The sequence below is a fragment of the Vipera ursinii genome (genome assembly GCF_947247035.1).
Source record: "Vipera ursinii genome assembly, chromosome: 1".
Classification (NCBI taxonomy): domain Eukaryota; kingdom Metazoa; phylum Chordata; class Lepidosauria; order Squamata; family Viperidae; genus Vipera; species Vipera ursinii.
This window is the reverse complement of record NC_139512.1, coordinates 195,104,869-195,131,153: the sequence shown is the minus strand read 5'-3', so window position 1 is coordinate 195,131,153 and position 26,285 is coordinate 195,104,869. Positions and strand designations below refer to the sequence as shown.

General features: G+C 37.2%; 1 protein-coding gene across 1 annotated transcript in view; it reads left to right on the top strand.

Annotated features, from left to right (window-relative positions):
- The window catches only part of WDPCP (WD repeat containing planar cell polarity effector), a 133,396-nt gene extending 125,504 nt beyond the window's left edge, over positions 1–7,892 (top strand). The window contains exons 15-17 of the mRNA XM_083370015.1: positions 2,502–2,581; positions 6,073–6,101; positions 7,314–7,892. Of these exons, the coding sequence (XP_083226141.1) occupies positions 2,502–2,581; positions 6,073–6,101; positions 7,314–7,367 (163 nt within the window). The 3' untranslated portion in view covers positions 7,368–7,892. The remainder of the gene's footprint in view (positions 1–2,501; positions 2,582–6,072; positions 6,102–7,313) is intronic.
- Positions 7,893–26,285: the final 18,393 nt, after the last annotated feature.

The window sequence follows — 26,285 nt, the reverse complement described above, 5'->3', positions numbered from 1 at the left end:
CAACTTTTTCTTTCCACCCCAAACCAACTCAGTGATGCCCTCGACGTGATGTCCCGTTGCCTGGAGGCGGTTCAGGTTTGGATGGGGAGAAACAGGCTCAGACTCAATCCTGCCAAGACTGAGTGGCTGTGCGTACAGGCATCTCGAGTGAACCATTCTATTCCATCTTTAATGATGGGGGCTGAGGTGTTACCCCCCCGTCGATAGGGCTTGCAACTTGGGTGTCCTCCTGGACTCACGGCTCAGCCTTGAAGATCATATAGGGGCCGTGACCAGGGGGGCTTTTGCCCAGGTTCACCTGCTACGCCAGTTGCGGCCCTATCTGGACCGAGATGCCTTGCGCACAGTCATGCGCTCGTGACCTCCCGGTTAGACTACTGCAATGCTCTCTACATGGGGCTGCCTTTGAGGACCACTCGGAGGCTTCAGCTGGTGCAGAATGCAGCCGCGCGAGTTGTGATGGGGGCTTCCCGATACTCCCATATAACACCTCTGCTCCGCGAGCTGCATTGGCTTCCGGTTGCCCTTCGGGTGAGATTCAAGGTGCTGGTGATGACCTATAAAGCCCTAAATGGCTTGAGTCCGGGATATCTCAGGGAACACCTACTGCCGGCATCAAGTTCCCTTCGTCTGTGCGCTCCCACAGGGAGGGCCTTCTCTGTGGGCGCACCTGCCCTCTGGAACCAGTTACCCATAGAGCTTAGGACTGCCCCTGATTTTCGTTCGTTCCACCGGGACCTGAAGACGTGGCTCTTTGAGCTTTCCGGCCAGGACTGAGGAATTTTTTAATTTTTTAACTTATTGTAAGCAAACCAGACCTATTAATGCATCTTAGAAATAATCGTACTTCGTACTGCTTTGCACAAGCATTTATATATATTAGATAACATTTGCTTTTATCCCTTTTTGGGCTTTTCGTGTTAATTGACTCTGATAAAAACTAGAAGCAAGTAACTTCTTCTTTTAAGCCTTTGGAATATATATGAAATCCGCCCAAGTTTTGTCTAATTTTAAAGAGATGCCCAGAAAGGAATGATAGTTTTAAGCTCTGTTAAGAACATTCAAATGGAAGACGTTACAGCCAGCAATTTGGCAGCTTAAAAAAGCAATTTACAGTTCACCAAGGAGTCCACAACTATGTGTAGAAAAGCTGATCAACAACTATGGAAAGATAATGGAAGTAGAAAGCAGAACAGAAACTCTTTTAATCTAGTCTCCAATGAAATGCCTCGGTTTCTTTGCCTGAGCCAATAAAGCTTACTGGGATGAGATAGCTCTACCTCACTGTAGTTTACCATGGCTCAAAGAAAATTATAAAATTCCTATAGATTCACAGTAGTTTGCATAAAGTTGACTCAGTTCAGTTCAATTAATTGAAACAATAAATAAATCCAAACCAATCACAGATGGATTTGACTTGGACTTGTCCAGGCATTTTACTTGCTTGCTCAGCCAGAAGACGTAAAAAATAATTTATTTATAAAAATAATAACTATATTAGCATGGCGGTATGTGTGTATAAAATATATATATATATACCCCCTAGGTGTGGAAAATTCTGTTCAGTCAGGTCATGCTTCAACAAATTAAAATCTTCCTGTTTCGAAGCTTTTGGAACCAATTTAATTTAAATAATACTTTTGATATTATCCTGTTCATATTCTATGGCAAGATAACACACTTTTTCCATTCCCAGAAACTCCATATGTATGTAAAATGCTATATGTGATATCTTATGAAATTTAGAGATTTTGTTATGTTACTTTATTTGGGTCAGCCAAACCTAGTTTTTCTGAAAGACAGATTTCTTTGGTTGTCATTAAGATTGTCCCACAAGTTAGTTTTACAGGAATACATAAAGAATGTTATGCTCTAAGTATTATTAGGCATACCATCTGTGAGCTGAAAAAAATCTGGATGACCACAAAATGGCAACAAAGGATAGCATGTTTTAGCTCGTTGCTGCCATCTAATAGTCTTCTGATTATATGCAGTCCATATACGGAATGCCTAAGCCTTATACAATTTTAGTTTTGGTTTTTCTTTAATGTGGGGGGGCGTCTTTTTTTGGTTAGGCTGTACATTTGATTTTTGTTTTTTATTGCTACAGTTCTTGCTATTTGTACCATTTTTATCATTAAACATAAGTTATAATTATTGTATATATATAATTATGACTGTATAAAAATGTATCAAAACCAGTGTGACATAAATGATTAAGGAACCTGGTTAGAAAGTGGCAGACTGTGAGTTTCAGTCCCAACTGGGCACAAAGCCAGCTGGGTGTCCTTGGACCAGTCATTCTGTCTCAGCCCCAAGAAGCCAGCAATGGCAAACCCTTCCAAAATCTTTCCAAGAAACATTCAAGGACTTGTCCAGGCAGTCACCTGGAGTTAAAAAACTGACTTGAAGGCAATAATAATTAAAATGCTTCAGCACATTTAACAATACATCATGGGACCTTTGGATAATACATCTTCTTGCTGTTCCATCTTTTCTAGTGAAGTAGACAAAAGGGAGTGCGAGTTTTTGACAGATTTTTGTACTAAACAGGAGATGGACAAAACTGCATGTCAAACAGGTAAGGGTGCTATAAAATACTTATAATGAAAAGTGTGGTAGAAATTGGTGATTTGACGGATCAGTAGAGTTTTCCAATCAGAAATTTCAAAAATTGTGGGGAATCTACATTCAAACCAGCTGGAACCATTCTATTTGATGGGGCAATGAGGGCCCGGATTGTTGGGGGCAATATGCTGACTCTGTAAAGTGCTAAGAGACGGCTGTAAAGCACTGTGAAGCCATATATAGGTCTAAGTACTATTGCTGTTTGCTAATAGAGGAACATGATGCTTAAAAAATGAGACGGCCTGAATTATTGAATTAAAATATGAATTATAAAGTAATGACTTTAATATGACCTCTGCCTCACCACTCTCTGTGTAGGAACAGCTCCAGAAATATCTGGAATATCTAACTCACAAAGAGATATTAGAATAGAGAAATTAACAAGGGCTCTTAGTCTACTGAGGAACCCCTTCATTTTTCCCCACAGACTCTCCCTGGATCAAATTAATAGCTGATTTGCGGTCAGTGAAGTCTATAAAAAGAGATTTCTAGAATAGGAGGAATATTTTTCAGCTATATGGTAAAGGAAAATATCTAGATTGATTGCCCCCCTCTAAAGTCAGCCTATTCCTCAACAAAAATATGCGTATTTTTGATCCAATCCCATTATTTTAGATACATAATTTGGTGTTTAGCTTTCTTATTGTAACAAACGAGTTAATTGGTTTATAGTGGGCAAGGTCAACCCTATTTCCTTTATCTTTATAGAAAGGGATAATAACACATTTCCAGTCCAACAGAAAACTGTTAATGGTCATAAATAAAGCAGTCATCACTGGAAGCCATCAATCCTTGTTCTTCCTTCTGGGGAGATAAATCCACTTCTCAGGGCTTCTCCAAGTCCTAACTGTATACAATAATAAGGTTCTTAAGCTCTGATGTAGATACAGCATAAGCAATCAGTCAGGAAGATTACTTTGAGAGTAAGTCACAACTGGATTGTGGCTGAAAACTGAAAACTTGGCTCTTCGAGCTGTTTGGCCCATACTGAGGGTTTTTTAATTTTAATTGGGTTTTAGATTTACTTTTGGGCCTTGAATTTAATTAATTGTTTTAATTGATCTTAATTTTTGTATTTCATGGTTTTAACTGCCCTGTAAACCGCTCGAGTCCTATGGGAATAGGGCAGTATACAAATTCAATAAATAAATAATAAATAATTATTCCATTCTGAAGATACATTGGAAATTATTCTCCCATGCTTCTGCAGATATTTGGCAGGTTAAACCAAAATCTCTATCATTAAAAGAGCTGTTAACTAGGCGCCATATTCAGGATGGATCTTAGCAGTTGCAATTAAACTCCTCCATTTCTCTTTATAGTTTGCCTTTTTTATTTTAGATATTTTCTATTCTAAAAACAGTTAAATACACTGAAAGTGCTGTTACATTGAAATGTTTACTACCAGGAGGACAGCCTTTTTAAAAATTTTGATAAAAAGAAAACTAAGATTTAGATTCAGTATCAAACCAAGATTTAGATCTCCTGAGAACAATCTTGATAGGGAAGAACAAAAATAAAATATTGATAAGTGTACCTATTCTTACTTGCCTGCTTCTCTTAAGCTTTCATAAATTAATTAATTTAAGATGTTGTTTTTGTGGAAGTCTAGTAATTTTTCATCCAGAAATACGCCACTTTCTTTGATGAAGGGTCACATGCCTCAAAGTGGGTATCTCATGACAAAAAATAATAATAATATGGGGACTCATGTCTCTGTCGGGGCAATTTAGTTCATAGAACTTCAGATTGTGTGCCTCTGCTTCACTTATAGCTTGGTCTGTGGATCACAGATAAGACGACTCAGAGCAGAGCTATCAGAAATATATTCCTCACTTGATCAATCCACATTGTTTTTCTGAATTGGTGAACTCCATTAAAAATTAAGTGTCAGGGATCCCCAACCTGTAGGCTGCTGCCCGGTAGTGGGCCATGGCCTACTCACCACTGGGCCGTGGGACAGGCTGGCCAGTGTGTGTGCACCCCCTCATTTGTGCTAGTGCCAGGGGGCGAAAACAGCCTACCACCATGCTGCAAGGCACAAAAACAGATGCTGCCGCAACATGGGGTGCGGAAATGGGCCACTGCCGCACTGCAGGGTGCAAAAATGGGGCATCACCACACCACAGGGCACAAAACCAGACCGCCACCATGCTGCAAGGTGCAGAAACAAGGTGCTGCGCCATGCAAGAACGGGACAGGGTTAGTGAATATCATGTGGGCACTAGTCCTGCCCTGTTTGCAGCACACACATGCTCACGGCCCCATGTGCGTAGACATGCACACATGTAAAATGCTTCCCCCTCCCTTTTCCTCTGGTCCACCAACTGACAAAGGTTGATGACCTCTGGTTTACGTTGTGTAAAAGCTCTGACTCTTATTTATCTCTTTTGTCAAAAACCACGGATGGCTACAAGTCATTTGCAAAATGTTCCCAAAACAGGAAACACAGATAGGAATTAATAGAAAGAAAAATGTAATTAATAGTGCAAAATGTAAATCATGTGTCCATTTTATAGAATTTTTAAAAAGATAAAACAATGTATGGCTATTATTGAGTATACTGGATATTGGATTATTGGATATTAATAGCCATACTGAAAATACTGAAGAAGAAAAAAGATGGTAGTTGGAATAAATTGGTGATTGGGATAAGGTGATTCCAGAAAATGTAGGCAAGGGTGTCACTTCCTAACAATGAACCTCACTGCACTCAGTATTGCTGTTGTGTGGACGTGAACAGGATTATATTATGAAAAATCACCTTACATGCTGAAGATTTACCATTTCAAATAATTAAATGAGCTTCTTTTGCTTAAAGCTTGGTTTGGCACAAAGGCAAGCTTTTTAGGACTCCACCCAGATTTCCATGCATACCAAGAATATACACACCCGGCACATGGCAGAAAGTATTATTCACCTGATCCTTGCTACTTCAATTCCCAAGAAAAGAAAGACATGAAGGAGATAAGCAGAGCTGCTTGTTCACCCTTCGGGAAGAATATAAAATTCTGCATCTTGACTGTTGCCTTTTCCACTGACATAGAATTATTACTTGAGTAGTAAACTGAAGATGTTACACTGAGGGGTCCTTGGTGCTCTCTGAGCTTGGCTGTTTTCTTGCAGACATTTTGTTTCCCAAACTATTTATTAAAGCATGTTGCCTCTACTATCTATATGTTATTTTTCCACATGAGAGGGGAGAGGTAGACACATGTAAAAAGCATAAAAAGGGAACGACAATGATGGGTTACTCTATGTACAAACACTATCTGCAGTAATCATATATAATCAGTAAATGTATTGCTTATATCCATAGGTATGTATACACATACATGTAGAAAACAACATGCATCATATAAAATCAAAAGTTAGTTAAATTATAACCATTTTACATGATTTCCTAATAGTTTACTCAGATATTTGTTTTGGGGTTTTTTTTAGAAATTTTTCAGGAAGTACATGAGGAACAGGTAAGCACTTTTTTCCATTTTCTAGTATAAAATGACAAGTTTATGTCCCCAAAGGGCTTTTTTATTATTATTTCCACACAGCAACAGAAAGCCTTATGAAAGTTAAACTATAATAGACTTCAATTTTGAAATCAATATATTCAAAACTATAGTTCATTTGTTGCCTAAGAGCCTCACTTTAAGGATAGTGAAAGATGTGCGAGTAAGGCGGTGATACAAATTTTCTAAATAAATAAATATCTGAGAATCATGTTGGAAATACAGGAGGAAATATTAATTGGTTTCTGTTTTATAATTATGCCACTTGGGATAGCAGAAAACTGCTATAAAGAGAAGTATGGAAAAACATTTTAATGTGCAAGTCTTGGGTTTGTTAGCAAAGGTCAGCTCATTTGTTCAAAGTTTTTTACTTGCAATACTTTAATGTAACAACTAGGCTGGCACCAATTAGAGGATATAGGAATAAAATATTAGCTACCTGTTGAAATGCAGATGTTATACAACTTTGCATTAAAAAGTCTTTGTTAGAACAAATATACTATCAGATAGAGCTGCTTGTCTTTTTTTCCCCAAGATTGATTTATTCTGATATGTCAAAACTTTAAAAAAAAATCTTAAAAGTTTTACTTGAACTTGCCAGCATACAAAAATAAGCCTGAAGCAGCTGTAGCTTGCACATTTCTCCTGCCAAAAGGTATAACTTGTTACTGAAATGATTAGAACATATGCTAAATATTGCAATACGGCAAGTTTCTTTTTGTTTCAAGTTCCACACCTACAATAGTTTGTTTTCATCAGGAAGCTGGAAACATTTGTAGATTTTACAAAAAGTAATTCATCATTGTAAAGAAATATGTTCTTCAGTACAGGACTCATATTTTAGGCCTGTTGTAGTATATTACAAAGTACAGCCATAATTGCAAAGGTCCATTTTCAGACATTTTTTAACATTTTTTTTCTCAAAATATATACTTGAGATTTGACTTGAAACTTGTAGTATTTTTAACCAGAATTACAAATAGTTCTCTCATTTTTAAACAAATTCAAGAAAGCAATCTCTATCTTTCACAAGCTTTATTTATATCAGAATGATGACCTTCTGCTTTTGTTTCTTCGTTTGATGTTTTTAATGTAATCCTTTCTTTAGCAAAAAATAATCACTTTATATTATATGATTCATATACTATTATTATTTTCCACTTTCTCTTTCAGCAGGAAATTAGAGGAAAGAACTCTGTCGAAGTAGTGCATTTTGGTCTGGTTTAAATCAAAAATATTGATGAATAGTAAAAAAAAAAATAAGGTCCTACAGATCACTTGCTGTGAAAAACAAGCAGCTTTCAATTAACATAGATTCTGAAATCATCTTCAAATAATTCACTAGTAAATGTTAACTGCTTGCATAAATGGTTAAATCAAGAGGAATTAAATGTGCTCAGCTCTGCCTGAATCTCACTATTTATATGTCAGTCATATAATTCATTTACATACAGCAAGGTGCCTTAAATCTACTGTATTTGTATGTTCCTAGGGCAACACATGTGATGATTAATCACCATCAACATTATATATTTAGAATATCATACGAATTTTTTGCCCTTGGTGGAAACTATTTCATGAACCTCTTTTATATTAACTGAAAGATTACCAATACTTGTTGATACTGTAAAGAGATAATAAAATATTTTAATTATGTACTTTAAAGTTTGATAAATAGATCTGACCTTTGACTAGATTTTAATTATATTATTAAACATTCTATAGTTTTCTTTACATTTTTGTATTTTTATTTGCGGGGAGAAATAGATTATAACTAAAGCATATCACCTAACTACTGTTACTATAAACAATGTAAAAACGACAAGGCTCACTTTGGTTCTTACCATATCTCCAATGTAGGAGAAAATAAAACAAAGATAAGGAGGAACACATGTATGCACAAAACAACAAGCTGCAACTTTATTATAAAAAGAGCAATAAATATCGCTGGTGATCCAGACTGATAAGGTGATTAGTCTACTGCTGGTTCTGCTAAAAGACTTACATCATCATAGTATTGTCTAAATAGTTTTATATGAATTATTGTGCCACAAATTACTTTTTTAAGGAGGCTTCACCATCAGTGTCCAAGTCCTTAACCAAAAATTACAAAAAGAATTCTATGTGTAATGGAACTATATTACCAAAAAGATTATGAAGACACATAAATTAACAAAATCCTTATCAGTTGACAATATCAGACAATCATTGTGTGTTATTGGGAGTCCACCTGGCGTCATTGGGATTTGGCAACCTATTACATGCATCAATTAATAAATAAAACTACGTGGGAGGTTCAAGGTATAGTTCATACTCAGCTGAAAAGTAAATTTCTTCTTAAATAGTTTGGTATATGCCAACCATATCTTCCTACCATCAACACCAAAGTCACTGTGGAAGCCCAGAAAGTTGAGAATTGGCAAGAAGCCTGAGGAGCACAGGATACTTCCAGTAATTAAGTTTTTCAACATTTTCTGTTTTTCTTTTCTGTAAAGAAAAAGGCTGCTCAAAAGACAGCAATGTTGTAAAAATAACATCTACACACTACACACAAGACACTTTTCACAATAGATCAGCTTTAATGGTTGCTCTAAAGTTCTGAGAAAAAAAATCTGATAATAATCATTTTTTCTTTAATGCTTCAGAAATTCAGATTTTTAATCTTTTGCTTTTCAGGCATTAATGGAAAATAGACAGATGGAAAACTTCTCTTACTTTTGGCATAACTACATTTCTCTTCATGTATTTAAGAATGGTTTTTTTTCTGCATCACAATATAGTCTTACTTTTGCAGTCTGAGGAGTTAATTATCTTGATCTTAAAATCAGAATTATTGGAAGTTAAAGTGATTTCCTGCAAAATAAAGAGAAGGAAACTTTTTTTTCTTTTAGTAGAGGGTTTGTCTGATCTGCCTTTTAAATATAGCCTCCCTAGAATTTTTTTAAAAATAAATTATATAACATGTGAATAATCATCTTCCCATCGTCCTGTGTGCCCCCACAGGGAGGGCCTTCTCAGGGAACCGCCGGTTAATGAATGCCGGCGGGTTATTCCCAGGGGAAGGGCGTTCTCTGTGGGTGCGCCTGCCCTATGGAACCAACTACCCACAGAACTTAGGACTGCCCCTGACCTTCGCTCATTTCGCCAGGACCTGAAAACTTGGCTCTTCGATCTGTTTGGTCCAGACTGTGGGGTCGTTAATTTAACTGGGTTTTAGATTTACTCTTGGGGCTTGAATTTAATTTGTTTTAATTGTTTTTAATTTTTTGTATTCATGGTTTTAACTGCCCTGTAAACCGCCCTGAGTCCTATAGGAATAGGGAGGTATACAAATCCTATAAAATAAATAAATAAATAAATAAATAATGATTTAATGGGAACAAAGAAGAAATAAAGCATATTTATCAGTAAAGGTCAGATAAATGCATTTTAAAAATGCTGAAAATGCATGTATCCTCAGCAGCCCAAAATTAATAAAATACATAAAATTCTGAGTACCCACAGATAAGGTACATGGAAGAAATGTTAATAAATATGAATGAATCAATAATAATAATCATTTATTAAATGGATTAATCATATACTATATTATATGATTTTGTATTAAGTGGTATGTATGCCTTTTTCTCATTTAAGAAGAACATATGGCTCATAAAGCATGTGTAAATGCACTTTTTGAGCTAGATCGACTCTTTAACAAAAGATCCAGGGGGCTTTTTCACTTATTCACCCTAAGGATGCTGACATATGTTACTTAGCCACAGAGCTATTTTGCTGAATTGCAGCCATATTTCTGTCAGTTCGTCTGATGGTCTGTATGAGAGATTAATCTGACACCAGACAGTGATCCTTAATCCTTCTGTATATCATAATCTATTTACTTTCCATGCTAAGAGGATTCTGATTTCAAAACACACAGGAAGGGATGCTGGAAATGTACAGAAGATCAGGAGTGCCATTTCCTAAAATTTTAGTTTTCAATAAACACCCTTGACTGGTTTCTTGGAGTTCTGTGCTTTCAAAGCACTGAATGGGGATTTAGCCGGAAATGGAACACAGGCTTTTTTCTCTTTTTATGCAGCCCTATAATTGTGTGAACTCCACCCCTCTGCATATGCATGTGCTTATTGGATGTGAGACAATAAAAGAAAGTCACCCATATTGCAGAACATATTCAGGAGAGTTACATGATGGTTTTATTGATACAATCAAAGCAATTCTCAAGCTCCTTGTATTTTAAAACATATCATCTCTTGGTTATTTTATTTATTTGGAATACACAAGACCTTTATTCAAAACTGGATAATATGTCAACATTTAAACTGTTTATTAATTTTTTATCCGTCCACCTCCCATACAAGGTGACTCTGGGCGACTTACAAGTTGTAAAAAGAGTAAAAAAATTGTTAAAGATTAAAAATTTAAGAGTTAAAATATTATTAAGAATTATACTAAAACTGAAGAGAGTTTAGTATTTTTTAAAATCTCATCACGTAATTGATAATAGATTAAACTGTTCAACCAATTAAAAAACTACAGCCAATCTGCCTATAATACGACTAAAATAACTAAAAAGAATGTAATATCAGCACCAGGAGAAAGATGTTTTAACACACACACTAACAAAAAAAACCCTCACTTCTTCATAGGCAATATACCTCTTTCCAGTGCTTTTTTTGTAAAAGAAAAAGGTGCTGGAACTCACACACATCATACAACCCACCTTGCCTACCCTACAAGGTTCCATCCAAAAAAGGTGCCGGAACTCTATTCTCAGCGTTCTATGACAAAAAAAGCCCTGCCTCTTTCTAATAGAACTCTAAAGGTTGGCGGGTTAGTTTTATCAAGATTTTAACAAATAGGTAGTATTTCAGTCTTCAACAATGTAAAATGAACAGCAGCATTTTGAATTCAGAAACAAAAAATAATTATTACAGAAGTTCTGGACATGGTTTCATCAAAATAAGCCAACTGGATTCTGACCACCTAATTTTGCAATAATTGAAATTTTTAAACAATGCTCAGGAGAAGCTTTACAACAATCCAGTCCAGCCAATATGGATCTCTATCATCATGATATTCCAGCTCAAGCCAATTTACAGAAGCTTTAATTCATTTTCTTTGTATCTGTATCTTGTCCATTACATCCTGAGGTACGTATTAATTGTGACCTTCAGTCATCAAAAACTTGCCGTGCTATTTGTTTTGTTTAATAATAAAGGAAGATGTGTCCTTATAAGCCTGTACTATTTATTCACAATAGCAGCAGTATCCTTAGGTCAGAGATATTTTTTTTAGTTTTGCTACAAATTATTTTTAATTTTAAGATGTGTTCGTCAAACCTTTAAGATTTTTTAAAAATAGGATGTGATATAATAATATACTCCACTAAGGAAGGGTCTATCTTTTCCAAAATAGGCTTACTTTGTCTTATTCTAATGTGGTTCACATAGTCAGTACAGTAAAGAAGATGGATGGAAAGTTATTTTAACTGTATAGCAAGTCTCAAGTTCTTGCTAGGATTGACTTCCTTTGTATGCATTTTCCCCATATAGATGACAATCAAATAATGTCAAATATGTTCTTAAATAATCCTTCTTCTGCCTTAAGGTAGCATGTGGGCTACCCAAAAGATGTAAGGAAGAAAAAGCAAAGTATTTGCTTCAGAGCATTTTTTCTATAATATGAAAAGGCATGCCACCTATACTTTCTCTGCTATTATATAGGTAAAGGCAGAACAAAGTTTATTAGAGTCAGTGACCAGTGCAATTGAAGGTGTAAACACATTTCTTATTTTATAGTAACTTAATTCAGAGTTACTAACTTTTACTTTTCATTTGTCTGTTCAGTGGTTCAAGAGTTAGAGATTTCAGGACTATATAGCTTTCCCAAAACAGCTCTCTTCTATATGCTGCTCAATGCTGGCAATGGAGACCCAGTATGATTGCATTATTTATACTATTTGAAGCATTTTCAGTTCAGGTAAATGGGCAGGGAACATTTAAAGGTCACATTAAATCCTATTAAAGTGAATTATTAGAATTTAAGCCAATTGCCTAAAACTCTACTTCTAAACACTTAGAATCAAGTCCCACTGATTGTAATGGGATCTATCTCTGTGTGTGTGTGTGTGTGTGAACACACACGTGCCTGCACACACACAAACACACTGTAGATCAAAGTAACTTTGATAGGGTTGGAGTTTATATTAGTTTAATTCTGGTATTCTAAACCACTTGATTTTGCTCAGAGAAAGCTTATAGAGCTCTGTCTATTGCTTACCAATTTACATAACTGTAAAAGACCAGCATTCAAGAACAAATAGTTAATCAGAGCCCAGGGTTTGGGGGCAGAATTATTACTTTGCTGTTGTACTAGATCTATACAGCTTTCTTCCGGGCAATAAACTGCTTGCAGAACAGTTCCAACTCTCTTTATATGACCAGTAACAAGTCATAATAATTACTCTACCTAATAATCATTCTCTTCTGATTAATACCTTCCATTGCAATTGTAAATTCTATGTGGATTGCATTTTCCTCTCCATAATGCTCAAAATCTTTTTTTAGCTGTTTTGTCCTCTGACTTGAAGTTCAGCTAGAAAGTACAAGGATTCCTGGCCTACATCCGTTCTACACACAAAAAGCCCAAAACTTCCCTACATCACTGCATTTTCATTGATGTACTGTTTCACACTTAGGGTAGTATTTTTCTAGTCTGTAAGTTTTTGTTTCATAGTACAATATCAGTTATAGATATAAACTATGTGTAGTCTGTTTCTCCCACCCAAAAAAAGTCAACATACAAAATAAGAATCAACTTCTCAGAATATGTAAAATAGTATATTAAAACTATGTATGTGAAAGTATGTTTGTGTATACTCATTAGAAAATTGCCTAGGACAAAACCATGCATTATTTAAACTCCTGCAGGTAGTAATATTTATGGTCTAAATTGAGTTATGCCAATGATCTTCAATAAAGCCACTTTTAGAAGAATAGACCATGTCAGTCTATTAAAGCATGCACCTCAGAATATAATCCCAACATTGCAAAATAATAAAATCTCTTTTACCCTTTCTGCATCTTATGTGTCATTTTCTACCCAAAAGTAAACAGCATGATTAAGATATAAAAGTCCGTTTATGCAGTGGTGGGATTCAAATATGTGAACAACCAGTTCTCTGTGTGGCTGCTGCTTCCAGAAGTCCATTCTGGGCATGGGCAACAAAAAATTAGCTACTGGTTCTGCCAAACTGGTGCAAACTGGCTGAATCCCATCACTGCGTTTCAGTTATAAATAGAACACAACAAAGCAAATCCAATCTGAATCTAATTGTATTATATAATTTATGGATATACTGTGTATGAAACGGCTGCCTCCTCCTCCTCAGACTGATAACCGGCCTTCTTTCTCTTTTTCCTCGGCATATTTGCAGCAATTAATCACAGCCTCCTCAGTGCCGGACTAACTGCCTGGCTAATTGCTTATCAATAGATCTTGAAAATAAAAACAAACCATCCTCTGCTACCAAATGTCGCGGAATAATTAACATTCCGACCAGAGGATGGACCGTGGTTCATTTGCATGGTGAATATCAAAGAAAGAAAATCCGAGGCATATCCTATTGTAAAACTTTTAATGAGAAAACGAAAGACCTAAACTGACTACATTCTCTCATCAGGCAGATGAGACTTTGCCAATCTTGTCTATACCCAATTCGAGGTCAGCATCGCCAGAATTCAGAGTGATCATGGTGCTGAATTAATGTCTCAGCGTTTTCAGGACTGGATGCGTAGGAATGGCATACTACACCAGACCTCAGCTCTTTACACTCTGGCTCAAAATGGAGTGGCAGAACACAGAAATGGAGTTCTGCAAACCATGATGCGTTGCCTCCTTGAAGATGCTAACCTCAGTCTCCCGTACTGGGGTGAGGCTATCAAATATGCTAACCATATCATCAACCATACTTGGAGTAGTGTAATCAATCAGACCTCTTATTTCATGTTATATGGACACAAGCCTGACCTCTCACATCTCCATATTTTTGGTTCATACGCTATGGTCAATATTCCTTTAGCCCAAAGAAAGGGGGTCCTGCAGCAAAAAGGATGAGATTTATGGGCATTGATGATAATTCAAAATGGAGCAAATATATTGACTCTCATCATGTCATAGTGATTTCACAATCTGCTATTTTTGAGGAAGATGCTGACTGGTCCAGGATTCATTCTAACGATCCTGGAGTGTATTTTCCTAGAGATGATGCTGCTGATGCCACGCAGCCTGATGATCAAGATGCACAGGCGAATGTTCCTTCCACGAGTTATTCTCAACCCATTGTTCTGTCTTCGCAAGCCACCGATGCTGCTGCTGGCGACGATGATGAAGACGAGGACGAAACAGAAGAAGAATGGATGGTTGTTCCGAGACGTTCCAAGAGGACCACAAAGGGAATTCCTCCAAAACGGTATTCGTGGCAAGTAACGAAAGCACCTTTACCTTTGATTTGTAATGTTACACTTCCTCCTGAGAAGTTCACACAAATCAAACATCTTCCTGAATCAGAGCAAGTTAAATGGTTTGAGGCAATGCAGGCTGAAATGGACAGTTTAAAGAAACTTCAAGTGTTTACGCCTGCAAGCCCTCCAGCAAACAGGAAAGTTATTGGCACTTGATGGGTCTACAGAATTAAAAAGAAGCCAAATGGTGAGTCGTTGTACAAGGCCAGACTTGTAGCCCAGGGTTTCACTCAACGCTATCCTGAGGACTACACAAATACTTATTCACCCACAGTGCAGACTGAGAGTGTGAAAATCGCCTTAGCCACTGCAATTATCCTTGGTTTAGAGGTTTTCCAGTTCAATGTTGAAACGGCTTATCTACACGCTGATCTAGATGAAGAAATTTATGTGAAAGGTCCTCCAGGTTTCCGACAGCAAGAAGGGGATACCTGGTTTCTACACAAAAGTCTTTATGGTCTGAAACAGTCTGATTTAATGTGGTACTTATGTCTTTCTGACAAACTAAATTCAATGGGCTTTATTAAGTCCGCAACAGATGAATGCGTGTTCACGAAAAGATCTGATAATGGGTATGAAATAATTCTTGTTTATGTTGATATTGTTTATATTGGGCCAAATAAGCAGATGAGTGAGATTTTCGCTAATGCTTTACAGCAGTTTTTCACATTGAAGTCTTTAGGACACATTAACACTTATTTGGGTGTTCAAGTTGCCAAAACCCAGAAGGGGTTTAGCCTCACACAAGAAGATAAGATTGAACAACTATTGCATCACTGCAACATGGAGGATGCTAAACCAGTGAGTATACCCATGCAAACCGACTTTCACAACTTGACACATGAACCGAGTCCTGAGTTCGAGGATCAAACACTTTATCGCTCAGTCATTGGGTCACTGCTATATATTAGTAGTTGGACTAGACCTGACATTGCACTTAGTGTTAATCTCCTATCACGACACGTAGGCAAGGCAAAACAGTTTCATTGGACATGTGTTAAGAAATTATTGAGATATCTAAAACACACCAAAGACATGAAGTTATTATTAGAACCCACACATACTGACTATGCAGAGTTATGTTGTTATGCAGTTTCTGATTGGGCAAGTGATAAAAAATCACGTAAAAACACTTCAGGTTATATGATGCTTTTAAATGGATGTCCTGTTTACTGGCATGTGCGTAAACAGAATTTTGTTTCTTGTTCCGCTACAGAAGCTGAGTATGCTTGTGTTTCTGATGCATGCAATTCCTTAACCTGGTTTGATGCTTTAGTCACAGATATCTGGACACCTCCAATTCGACCGATCACTGTGATGGAAGACAACGAATCTGTGGTTTATATATCCGAGAATCGATTTGCAGGTTGCAGGTCCAGACACATTGACATCCGGTATCAAAACATAAGACAATTGGTTAAACAGGGTTTTGTGACATTACAGTATGTGCCTACATGTGACCAAATTGCTGATATGTTGAACAAGCCACTTCCTACAGCCCAACATGAGTATCTGCGTGAGAAGATGTACCTTACCTGAGTCTTCACTTTGCTGACGAAAGAAGGGGAATGTCACTGCACGTTTTTTTCAGGTCGTCCGAAAGGTTCATTTCTAATTGTACATCTCTTTCTGTTCTGCACCTGTGTTGATAACCTATCTGGTAACCATAGTGAATGTCATGTGGTCTAACCATGTTATGATTTAGCTTTGCTGTATGCGCAAGCGTAAGAAAGTTTTTCTCGTTCTTTGTTCTTCACTTTTTCTTTTACTGTCTGATGGGATAGGATGTGGTCGGTTAGCTTTCTTTGTTTATATATATTTTTCTTTTTTAATTAAAGGTTTTAATAGAATATGCATCGGGTTTTGTTTTCCTTCACCCACACACATCATGCATCGTCTGGAGCACGGTCCGTCGCCCTCTGACAAGCAGAATTATGCCTTGACAGTGTAAAATAATCAAGTGACCTGAGATTATTCATATAGTATGCCAAACGCCTATTAAGAGGTCACAAGGTAGATCAGGGCAGATTATAAGTGAGAAAATTATGTGAGAGCGCAGTCATCAGGATTAAGAAACGCAATCATAATCATGGTAATAACAAGCATCTCTAAACACATTTAGTGCACCATCCTCCACAAGACTAGCTCCATCTTGTCTTAGCACACACACGCTCACAGACTGCAAGTTTCCACAAAAGACGGCCCTCAACATGTTACTCCTTACATTCTGCTCTGTATTTTCCTATCACATAGCTTTCCTTTAAATGCACAAGGTATTAATATTAGCAGAAATTTGAGACATGTGGTTTCCTACCTTTGCTATAAAACTTTCAAACTGCTTCCCAAGTAATTTCAAGCTACAATCTGTAAAACGCCACCCAATTTTTTCCTACAGACTACATATCTTGACACACTGCAGAATCTAAGTACACTGAGATTTAACATTTGTTGAAATCAATGGAACTAAGTATAAAGGAACTGCATTGGTTTTATATTTTAAGAAATGCTGAAAAATATTGTGTCATTGTCCTATGTCATTTTCAGAGCTGGTTACATGTGTAACTTAAAAATTAAAATGCCTGAAAAGTAAGGAAAAAAAAGGGTAATAAGCTGCTGGAAGAAGATTGCACAGACTGACTACAAACAATGGCATGAATAAAACTGCAACAACTATGCACTGGAATATCTGCAAAAAATACCATTTTCCTGCAAACAAGAACTGGCAGGACCACAAAACAGACAGCGCAGTAGAAAATGAAGAAGCTAAAGTGCTCTGACACTTCAGAATTCAGAAAGATAAGCACCTGCCACAACAACCCAGACCTAACAACTGTCAATAAGACAGACAAAGAAGTCAGGGTAGTGGACATGGCAGTACCTGGAGACAACAGGATAGAAGAGAAAGAACTGGAGAAGATAACAAAATACAAAGACCTGCAAATAGAAATAGAATGGACTGTGGCAAAAGAATTCAAAAGTTGTACTAATAGTAACAGGTGTCCCAAAGCATCTGGAGAACCACTTGAACACCATTGATATTGACAAAATCATCAGCCAATTGCAAAAGGCAGCTTTAGTTGGGACAGCTTACATTGTGCAACAATACCTTTAATGCCATCAAACAATAACATTTGCCTATCCCAGGCTCTTGGGAGGGACTCGATGGGTGGATAATCCCAAATCCAGTCTAAACATCTGGCTGACTGCAACAAACAATAATAATAATTCTATGCTACTTTAATCATTATTAGGTCCTTGATTGGGACTTGATCCCTTGGTTGGCATTTGAATTATTACATTTCTAGGGTCTTTGAATCTATCTGTAAATTACCCACACATAATAAAAACAAACTATTTCTGATTCCCATCTTTTATTGATTGGCTAATTTGTGATATTTGTAACCATCCAGGCCTCCTTAAAGTGTTATTGTAAGAGCTTATATTTACCATTCTGCGTGATGTATTGTATGTGTGATAACTATTTTTGTTTAAATTTGATTATACTTATATTATGCGGTCATCAGTTAACAATTGACCTGCTTAGCAACCATTGAACTTACAACAGTCCTGAAAACCTAAGTTTATAACTAGTCCTTGAACTTGCAACCATCACAGCATCCCACTTCACAACTGGAGCACATTTACAATAGTCACAGTAGCCAGATAAATGCCATTTGGGAGCTTCACAGCCAGCTTCCAACAAGCAAATTAATGGAGAAACTGGCAGTAAGTTGCTAGTTGCAGTCCCATGATGTTGAGCTTAACTTCTGTGGGTGATTTGCTTAAGGGCCACGGAAGAACTGATGTAAGTGGGATGCGTTCATGTATTTCATTTAATAACATTATTGCTTAGCAATGGCAGTCTTTAATTGAGGACTATCTGTATTCTGTTAGTTTTGTCATTGGTGCATATTTTCCAAATTTTAAATTTCCAAAGCATTGTAATTATTTGAAGGCATTAGAAATATTTAAATGAAATACAAATGATGAAGTTAGAAATATGACACAGCAACCTGGCAGTATTCTGTTCTATCTATTGCAAGGAATTAATTATAATTAGTAGACTAATTATTTGTTCAATTTGTATAAACTCAGCCCATAACTATCTTTTTTTTTCTTCTGCAGCAAATACAGTTCATTCATATGGATGTCTTGAGAGATTATTATTATACAGAAATTCTTTTTTTCACCCCTAAAATATACAAGAATGCTGCACTTCTCAAATGTGTTACTGGTACATTAACAATCTGGGAAGGTTATTCTATTTAACAATACAAATATCAAATATCTGCTAAGTATTACTTTAAATCCATTTTTGCTTAGTATCATATCAAGAAAAAAAATTGGGGGGAGGGGTGTGTTGGAGCTGTAGTTTAGCAATCCAGTACTGACCTTCTTAGAACAGATAAATTATAATGTTGTTTGGTGTTATAAAGGATGCTCCCATACTAGTTTTTGTATGAGTATTCATCTGATAATTAACTAAAGATAAGATTAAGTGGCTCCAAGTTTCTTCTCTTCAATTTCAAGGGCTAAACACCAAACATCTTAGTTATACTGGCACATGGAAGGTAACAATAAAAAGGAAATGCTTACTGGAAGTTCTTTTCATAATGGGGTAAGGACTAAAGATGCTTTCAACTGCTTCTTAAAATTAGAGAGCGAGAGATCTTAATACTTCTAGATACAACGTGAATAGCTCCCTCTTCTCCCAAAATGGATAAAATAACTTTATCCAAAAGAAACAGTCTCTCAAAACATCTCAGATTATATGATACGATAGTATACAAAGATCCTTCAGTGTTCTTCAGTTCATAACACCTAGTCCAGGACAACTATGTGTTGGATCCCAAACTCACTACTAACTAATCTCATCACTTTAAAGACGACAACTTCTAAAAGTGCAAATATAATCTTCTACTGTAATTGTAAAGCTAGAGAAACTGCCAGATAATATTGGTGGAGCCTTAATGAATTTTTATAAGAGGACATTAGACAGGAAGCTAGGTGAAGGAGGGAATAGTGTTGGGTAGAAATATAAATATTGTTAAATCCAAATTCTAACATCAGAGATTCTTATAATCCAGAGGTTTGAATACATTGCAACTATAGATCATTTATTTTAACCATATTTCCTGAAAAGTTAGAAATTTAGAGGAAAGTGGTCTTTGTGTCTACGGAGATTCTCAGTCATCGTAGTCATAATTGTCCCAAAGGTACTTTTTCAAAGGCAACTGGGCTTCTTGGCAAACTAAAGAAGCTTCTTGGATGAGAACCAAAACAACTTTAAGGAAAAACAAAGTCCACTTGCCTTTTGAAAAAGCACCTTTGGGACAAAGTAGACTTTGCTTTTCTGATAACAGGACCAAACCCCAACATAAAGAAAACAAAACCACCCAAAATGCCCTGGATTATTTCTAAAGTTAATCAAATTCTCCTAAAGCAAACCCAATTTACTTCACTTTTGTAAAGACATGCTTCATAAAAAAAAATTCTGCTTGCTAAATAACAATTTTGCAAATGGTTTCTACAAAAAAGTTTGCAGATTTGTCTTGGAAAGAATCTAATCATAAAACATTTGCTTCTTCAAAATTTGAGCAATTTAACCAGCAATCGGTTCATATTCAACAATATTTCTATTATTAAAATGCCACTTTATCCCTGAATTCCAAAACTATTTATGCACCTCTTGGCGTTTTTGTCTTCAAAAAACTACATTAGACTAAGATAGCAAGGCATTAAATTCCCAAGCATCCTGGAAATAGAGGGAAAACATTATTTCCTTTCCCCCCCCCCCCCGATATCCTCAGGGACTCGTGTTGATTTTGAAAGTAGCAGAGGAAAAAGTTTCAAGCCATCTAAAATGGATAATATGGACATTTTAAAAAAGAAGCAAAGAGTGATAGAAAAGTAATAAAGCAATAAACAGATATCTTAGATAACTTGGTAAATGAAACTAGGCAGTCCTTGGGTTACGACTACTCATTCAGCAATGTTCAAACTTATGGCAGCATTGAGTGAGGGGGGCTTATGATGGATTCCAGTCATTGCGTCATCCCCACAGACATCTGATTGTGGTCTTAGCACTCAAGTGCCTGAGTGGCAACTATGACACTGCAGCAAATCGCTATCATATGATCACAATTCCTGACATTCTGTGTTGGCTTCCCACAAATGAAGTAAATGGGGATGCCAACAGGGAGTCACAGGTCACTCCAACTCTCACCAATTTTCTGCCTGCTCACCCTTCATCTGCCTGTGGCACTCACACCCCTCCTGCATTCCACAGCCCCGTGTCCTATGCTTCCCAAAGTGGGAACTGGATGAATAAATAAATAAAAAAATAACTGAAAGTTATTTATAAGAATTAAAGTGCACACAGCGCTAACAAAACATGAAAAACCTTAGGAAACGGCTATCTTCTTGGGATGAATGCAAAAATAATTGGATATACAATTCTGTTATGTAAGTAGATGAAAATGGGTCTGCTTATGAACAACCTGGTTGCACAAGAATATCAATAATATTCTTAAATAGGTATTACAAAATAGTGCTTATTTTCATTTTTACTATCAGGAAATCAACTAACTTCAGTTTTTTAAATGCAGTACATAATAGCAACTGAATTGTAGATATGCGACTTGGACTACTAAATTGGGAATGTTCAATTTATAACAAAGTTTTTTTAAAAAAACTTGAAATCTGACAATTACCCACATGTGCAATCCAATTCTATCAAATTCCATAAAATTCCAGCTGCGGTCCACCATACACCTAAAATGGACAAATTAAATTAAACCCTTTCTTTGCAGAACAAATTTATAGCCATGCCTACTTGAAGGGAAACTAAATATTCAACTGATTATTGAAGAAAACAAAGCTCTGCTGAACTGAGGAATCATTAGAGTCATAACTACTGACAAATTATAATTTTGAATATAACATGTGCCTGTTTATTTCTTAAAGTTAAATTCTAGAGATTATAGTTTCATCAAAAATATATGTGGGACAAATACCTATATAACCAGAAATTGTTTAACCAAAAAGATTGTAATAGACATAATTTCCACTATAGGTTACATTCTAAAAAAAAATCTAATCAATTTGTTATTGTTTTAAATCCAGAGAAAAATTACAAGAAATCACTACTCCTTCAATTCATGTTTCCAACTACTCCATTTTCAAATTGAAATCAAATTGCTCTCTAAGAGTTGTTTCTGGTTTCTGCATAAGTGATACTGTAGAGGCACTGAATATTTCTCATTATACTGACTATACAATATGTTCCTTCTTACAACGTCCAATTTAAGATGAAGAGCTTAAATAGGACACACGACCACAATAGAAGTAAACTAGTTAAACCCGGCTGTAGGTCTGGTTGAAAATCTATTCTCTTTGATAAGTATAAAAGAATTTCTCTACATTCTGTGCCATCTGCCTGAAGCAAAATCTCCAGACAATTCGGAAATATTAAAGTGTTAAAAAAAACACACACACACCTTTAAAAATCTGTTTTTTATAAAAATGTTGACAGACCCTTTAATTAGAGTAACGCTCCTAGGCACTTTTACAATACCCACTTCAAAAACAAGGAAAGAAACACTTGTTTTCCCCGCAGCCCTTTATTAAGTCAGATACTCTAGTGACTGCCTAGACAGCAAGGGTACATAGTTTTGTATTTACTGACATAAATTATTCTTTCATTTCCTTTCTCTCCAAAGAATTTTTTATTTTATTTTCTGATGTTTATATTTACTTGAAGCAAACATATTTGCTTTTCCAATGTGTCTAAATTAATTCTTACCTATATGCCTACCTCATTATCACCATAACTGTTCAGCAGTGGGGGAAAATGACTTAGGTTGTAAGTCTTTGAACTCTTGAATATTTCTAGAAGTTTAATGGAGGCTCCTGGCTGAAGCCCTTGATTTACAGGTTGGAATTATTCCATTGAAGAGTACATTAATGAAATGAAGTGTTAATTATGCTGTTTGGGCACTCCAGCCCTCTTGCTTCAGTTGCATATCAGGTTTTAAGTGGGTTATGGATTGAGTGTTCCACAGACATTTAATTTCTGTTTCATCAAAAACATTATTTGGACATATTTCATATTACTGCATTATAGTTCCAAATGTGTATTTCTGAACTGAAGGCTGCTTTACTTAGTTTTATCCTGCTTTCCTACGGAGAGACATCCATATGCAAGATTTTTAGGACCGCCTGAGGAGAGAAATGAAATAATCAATATCAAAGAATAAAAAAAAGTTTAAATAAACAAATTATAAAAAGCCAACGCATCCAGGATGACAAAGCTAGATGAAATGAAAGTATTTGGTTCTTTGACAGATGGAAAAGTGGAACGTTATATCACTATACCTAAACCAGTACTGCTCAATAGTCCTTTTGGTACATGGAAGGACTATAGATGGGATATGACTTCTTCCTCATATTGGAAAAGAGCTCCTGAAGGGAGAGAACAACTCCGGAGGATCAACAGCCCACCGTCTGGTCGCTTGCGTTCCACGGCGCTTCAACAGAGGGCGCTGTGCGGAGAACTGAAGCGGCTGTCCGGCCCTGCTACGCCAGGGCCTTAGGCGTCCTCGGCCAGACAGCCACCTTTCCCACTTAAGTGGGCCGTAACTTCTGTGCCTTGGGATGGTCCAAGGAGCGGAAGCCGTCCATGGAACATCCGCGATTCTTAATTCTACAGCCACTGTTCCAAAATGAGTATTTCAGAGTTGAACAGTGACAACGTTTTTCTCCCATTCCCCAACTGGAAGAACGTAAAAAAAAAAAAATCCCCCTCGGGATCATCTTCTTGATCCTCTGGCGTAAACCAGGTTTGACGTGGTTGCTGTGTAAAATCTCTCGCCTGCAGCTCTCTTCCTACAACCCCGTGCCCTGAATTAGTCCCACGGCGTTTACTCATAGGGGTTCGGAGTGTGCCAAAGCTTTTACAGGCTCCTTGCTTCCGGCGCAAAGGGTTCTTCTTCCCCGAAGGAAGAAGCAAGAGTCATTTTAACAATTCAGAGCTACCGCGCAACACCACGAAAGCGCAATACTAATCCACACTCCGCTGGACTTTCTTCTGAGGATTCCGCTGTATCACTTTTTAGAGCTTTAGTCCTACGGTACTTACTCAAGAGCAACCTTCCTTAGAATCAGCAGCGCTTACTTCTGTGCTGGCTTTTCAGTAATGCTTAGTAACCAGCGAGTAATCCTGAAGATTCTTTCGGGATACCACACCTCGCGCTGTCTCTCTGCTTATTTTCCGGGTCAGTTTGTAAACCGGGCTCAGACCTCTCCCGACTATCTAAAGTCAACCTTCCCGCGTCCTCCTTCATCCACAACCTTAAAGGGGGAAGCCCTATTTTACGCGTGAAAAATCTGGGATTCAGTCCCCAGCATTTGGGGAAGGAAGGACTGCAAAGTAAATCCTCTGAAAGCGGCGTCAATAGGACTAGTAGCGGGGGAGCGCTGGATACTAACCGGAAAGGTATTTCAGAGGAAGTGTTCGTTCTGAGTTCTGCATTCGGGTGTTTGCAACATCCATTCAAATTAGATGCCGAAAGTATTTCGGATAGATAGATAGAGAGATAGATAGATAGATAGATAGATAGATAGATAGATAGATAGATAGATAGATAGATAGATAGATAGATAGATAGATAGATAGATAGATAGATATAGATATAGATATAGATATATAGATATAGATATATAGATACACACTTTATTTTCGTCATAGGCTGACACCCTTACAATCGGGAAACGTGGAAGGTTGGCACAACTTAAATTTACTCAATCCAACTGCTGGGTTTCTAGAGCCCAATGAATTGGCAACTAGCCACAGGGCTGACTTCGTACACTTTAGGCCAGGGGTAGGCAACCTTGGCTCTTTTATGACTCAGGGACTTCAACTCCCAGCATAGCTGACTCAGGAATTCTGGGAGTTGAAGTCCACCAGTCATAAAAGAGCCGAGGTTGCCTACCCCTGCTTTAGCGTAAGGTTGGTACGGGTATGTATCCAGCCTTTCAATGTGGATTATTTTCGCAGGGGGTGAGCCTTAGGCAGACGAACTCTTCTTTAAAATGCTTTAGGCTCAACACAGGACTTTTCTGTTGCATAGACCTGGAAAGGGTTCCACTTTTGTCACTTCTCCATCACTGACCTTGGCTTTCCAAGGTTTGTTGTCACTGTGAGTTGGGGGTGGGAGGCTCAGCTAATCTCAATGTATACACGGTTGTACTTTGACAATAAGGGTTCATTCATTCCTGGGGTTGCAGCCAGTGGTCCACTTGCCAGAGGTTTTTGACCAGCTAAGGTTCATACTCAGACAGCTAAAGTTCTCCTTCCCATCTAGACAATCAGCAGCGTTGACACTACAGGCACTGCACAATGAGGTCAAGGGTCATCCAGCAAAGCGGGTCAGTAATCACTCCCACCTTGCCATAAAAGAGTCTCTTGAACCTGAGAGCTGACAGATTCATTGCTTCATTTGCCAGACAACCAAGGAAACGCATCACTGCGTTCCCACCTCTGTCACAGTAGCCAGGCAAATGGTAGGGTAGCATCACCACAATCCTAGCAAAAACTCTCTCAATGGGAGAGTGGCAAAAAAAAATGGAGGCTGGAGTGGAGCACAAGGCCTTGCAAACCAATTACGGGAGAGGCAGGAAGCTGACGATTCTGCAGTACGCCTTGACTCAGCAAACAATGCTCCCTTCCCAAATTAACTAGCATAATACACAGGATCCTTGAAAGCTCATTAAACTGAAGGTTTTTGGGTTCCTTCTGTAGTTGACAGGACTTTTGAGGCCACAGCTCAGGATCTTCTGGGTGGCTGTGTGCTTGGCTTCTTCCATTGAAATTAGTCTAGATGCAGTTTCAACACCACCATTATTGTCGTTATTGTAGTGTCTTGCCGCATGATGCTCAATCTCTTATGTCCTGAAGGTGAACAACATACACACGCAGTTGCTTTCTGGTACATCCTTCCTTCGAATGAAGAATTCGTAAATGGAAAATGAAATAGAGGGTTGGCTTCGGCAACGCAAATGTTGGTGAACCTGACACACATCTAGTAGAAGTGGAAGCTTCACCTCTTTGGAAAGGCAAGGAGATACATCTCAACTCCTTTGACCATTAACCTTTCTATTCACTACAGAGCCCCACTGAGTTCAAGGGAACCAACTTTCAAATTCTAAATGTGGGATATAAATATAATTTTCATCTGACAAACTGGGAACATGGGGAATGCTGAGTCAATAATGATTTTAAGAAACATCTCACTTAAAAGAATATTTTCTTTTAAATCTAGGAAGCCTCACATCCTTACCAAACTGGATTGGTTTGTTCACCACAGATTTGGCACACAACCATCTTGATTCCTGCCTAACCAGAATTGGACATTGCCACAGAGCACAGAGCAAAGCAACTGGACAAAAAAACAAATTGAAAATATTGGCACAAAAATGAGCAAATCGTTGTTCACTTTGAAAAAGGAGAAAATTAAAGGAAGCTGTGGAAGAAAATCTGTAATTTAGCCTGCATTATTAGCAGCATAGTCAGCCCGAGCTCTCCATTTTTAAACTGATATTCTATTTTAACTTTTTAAAA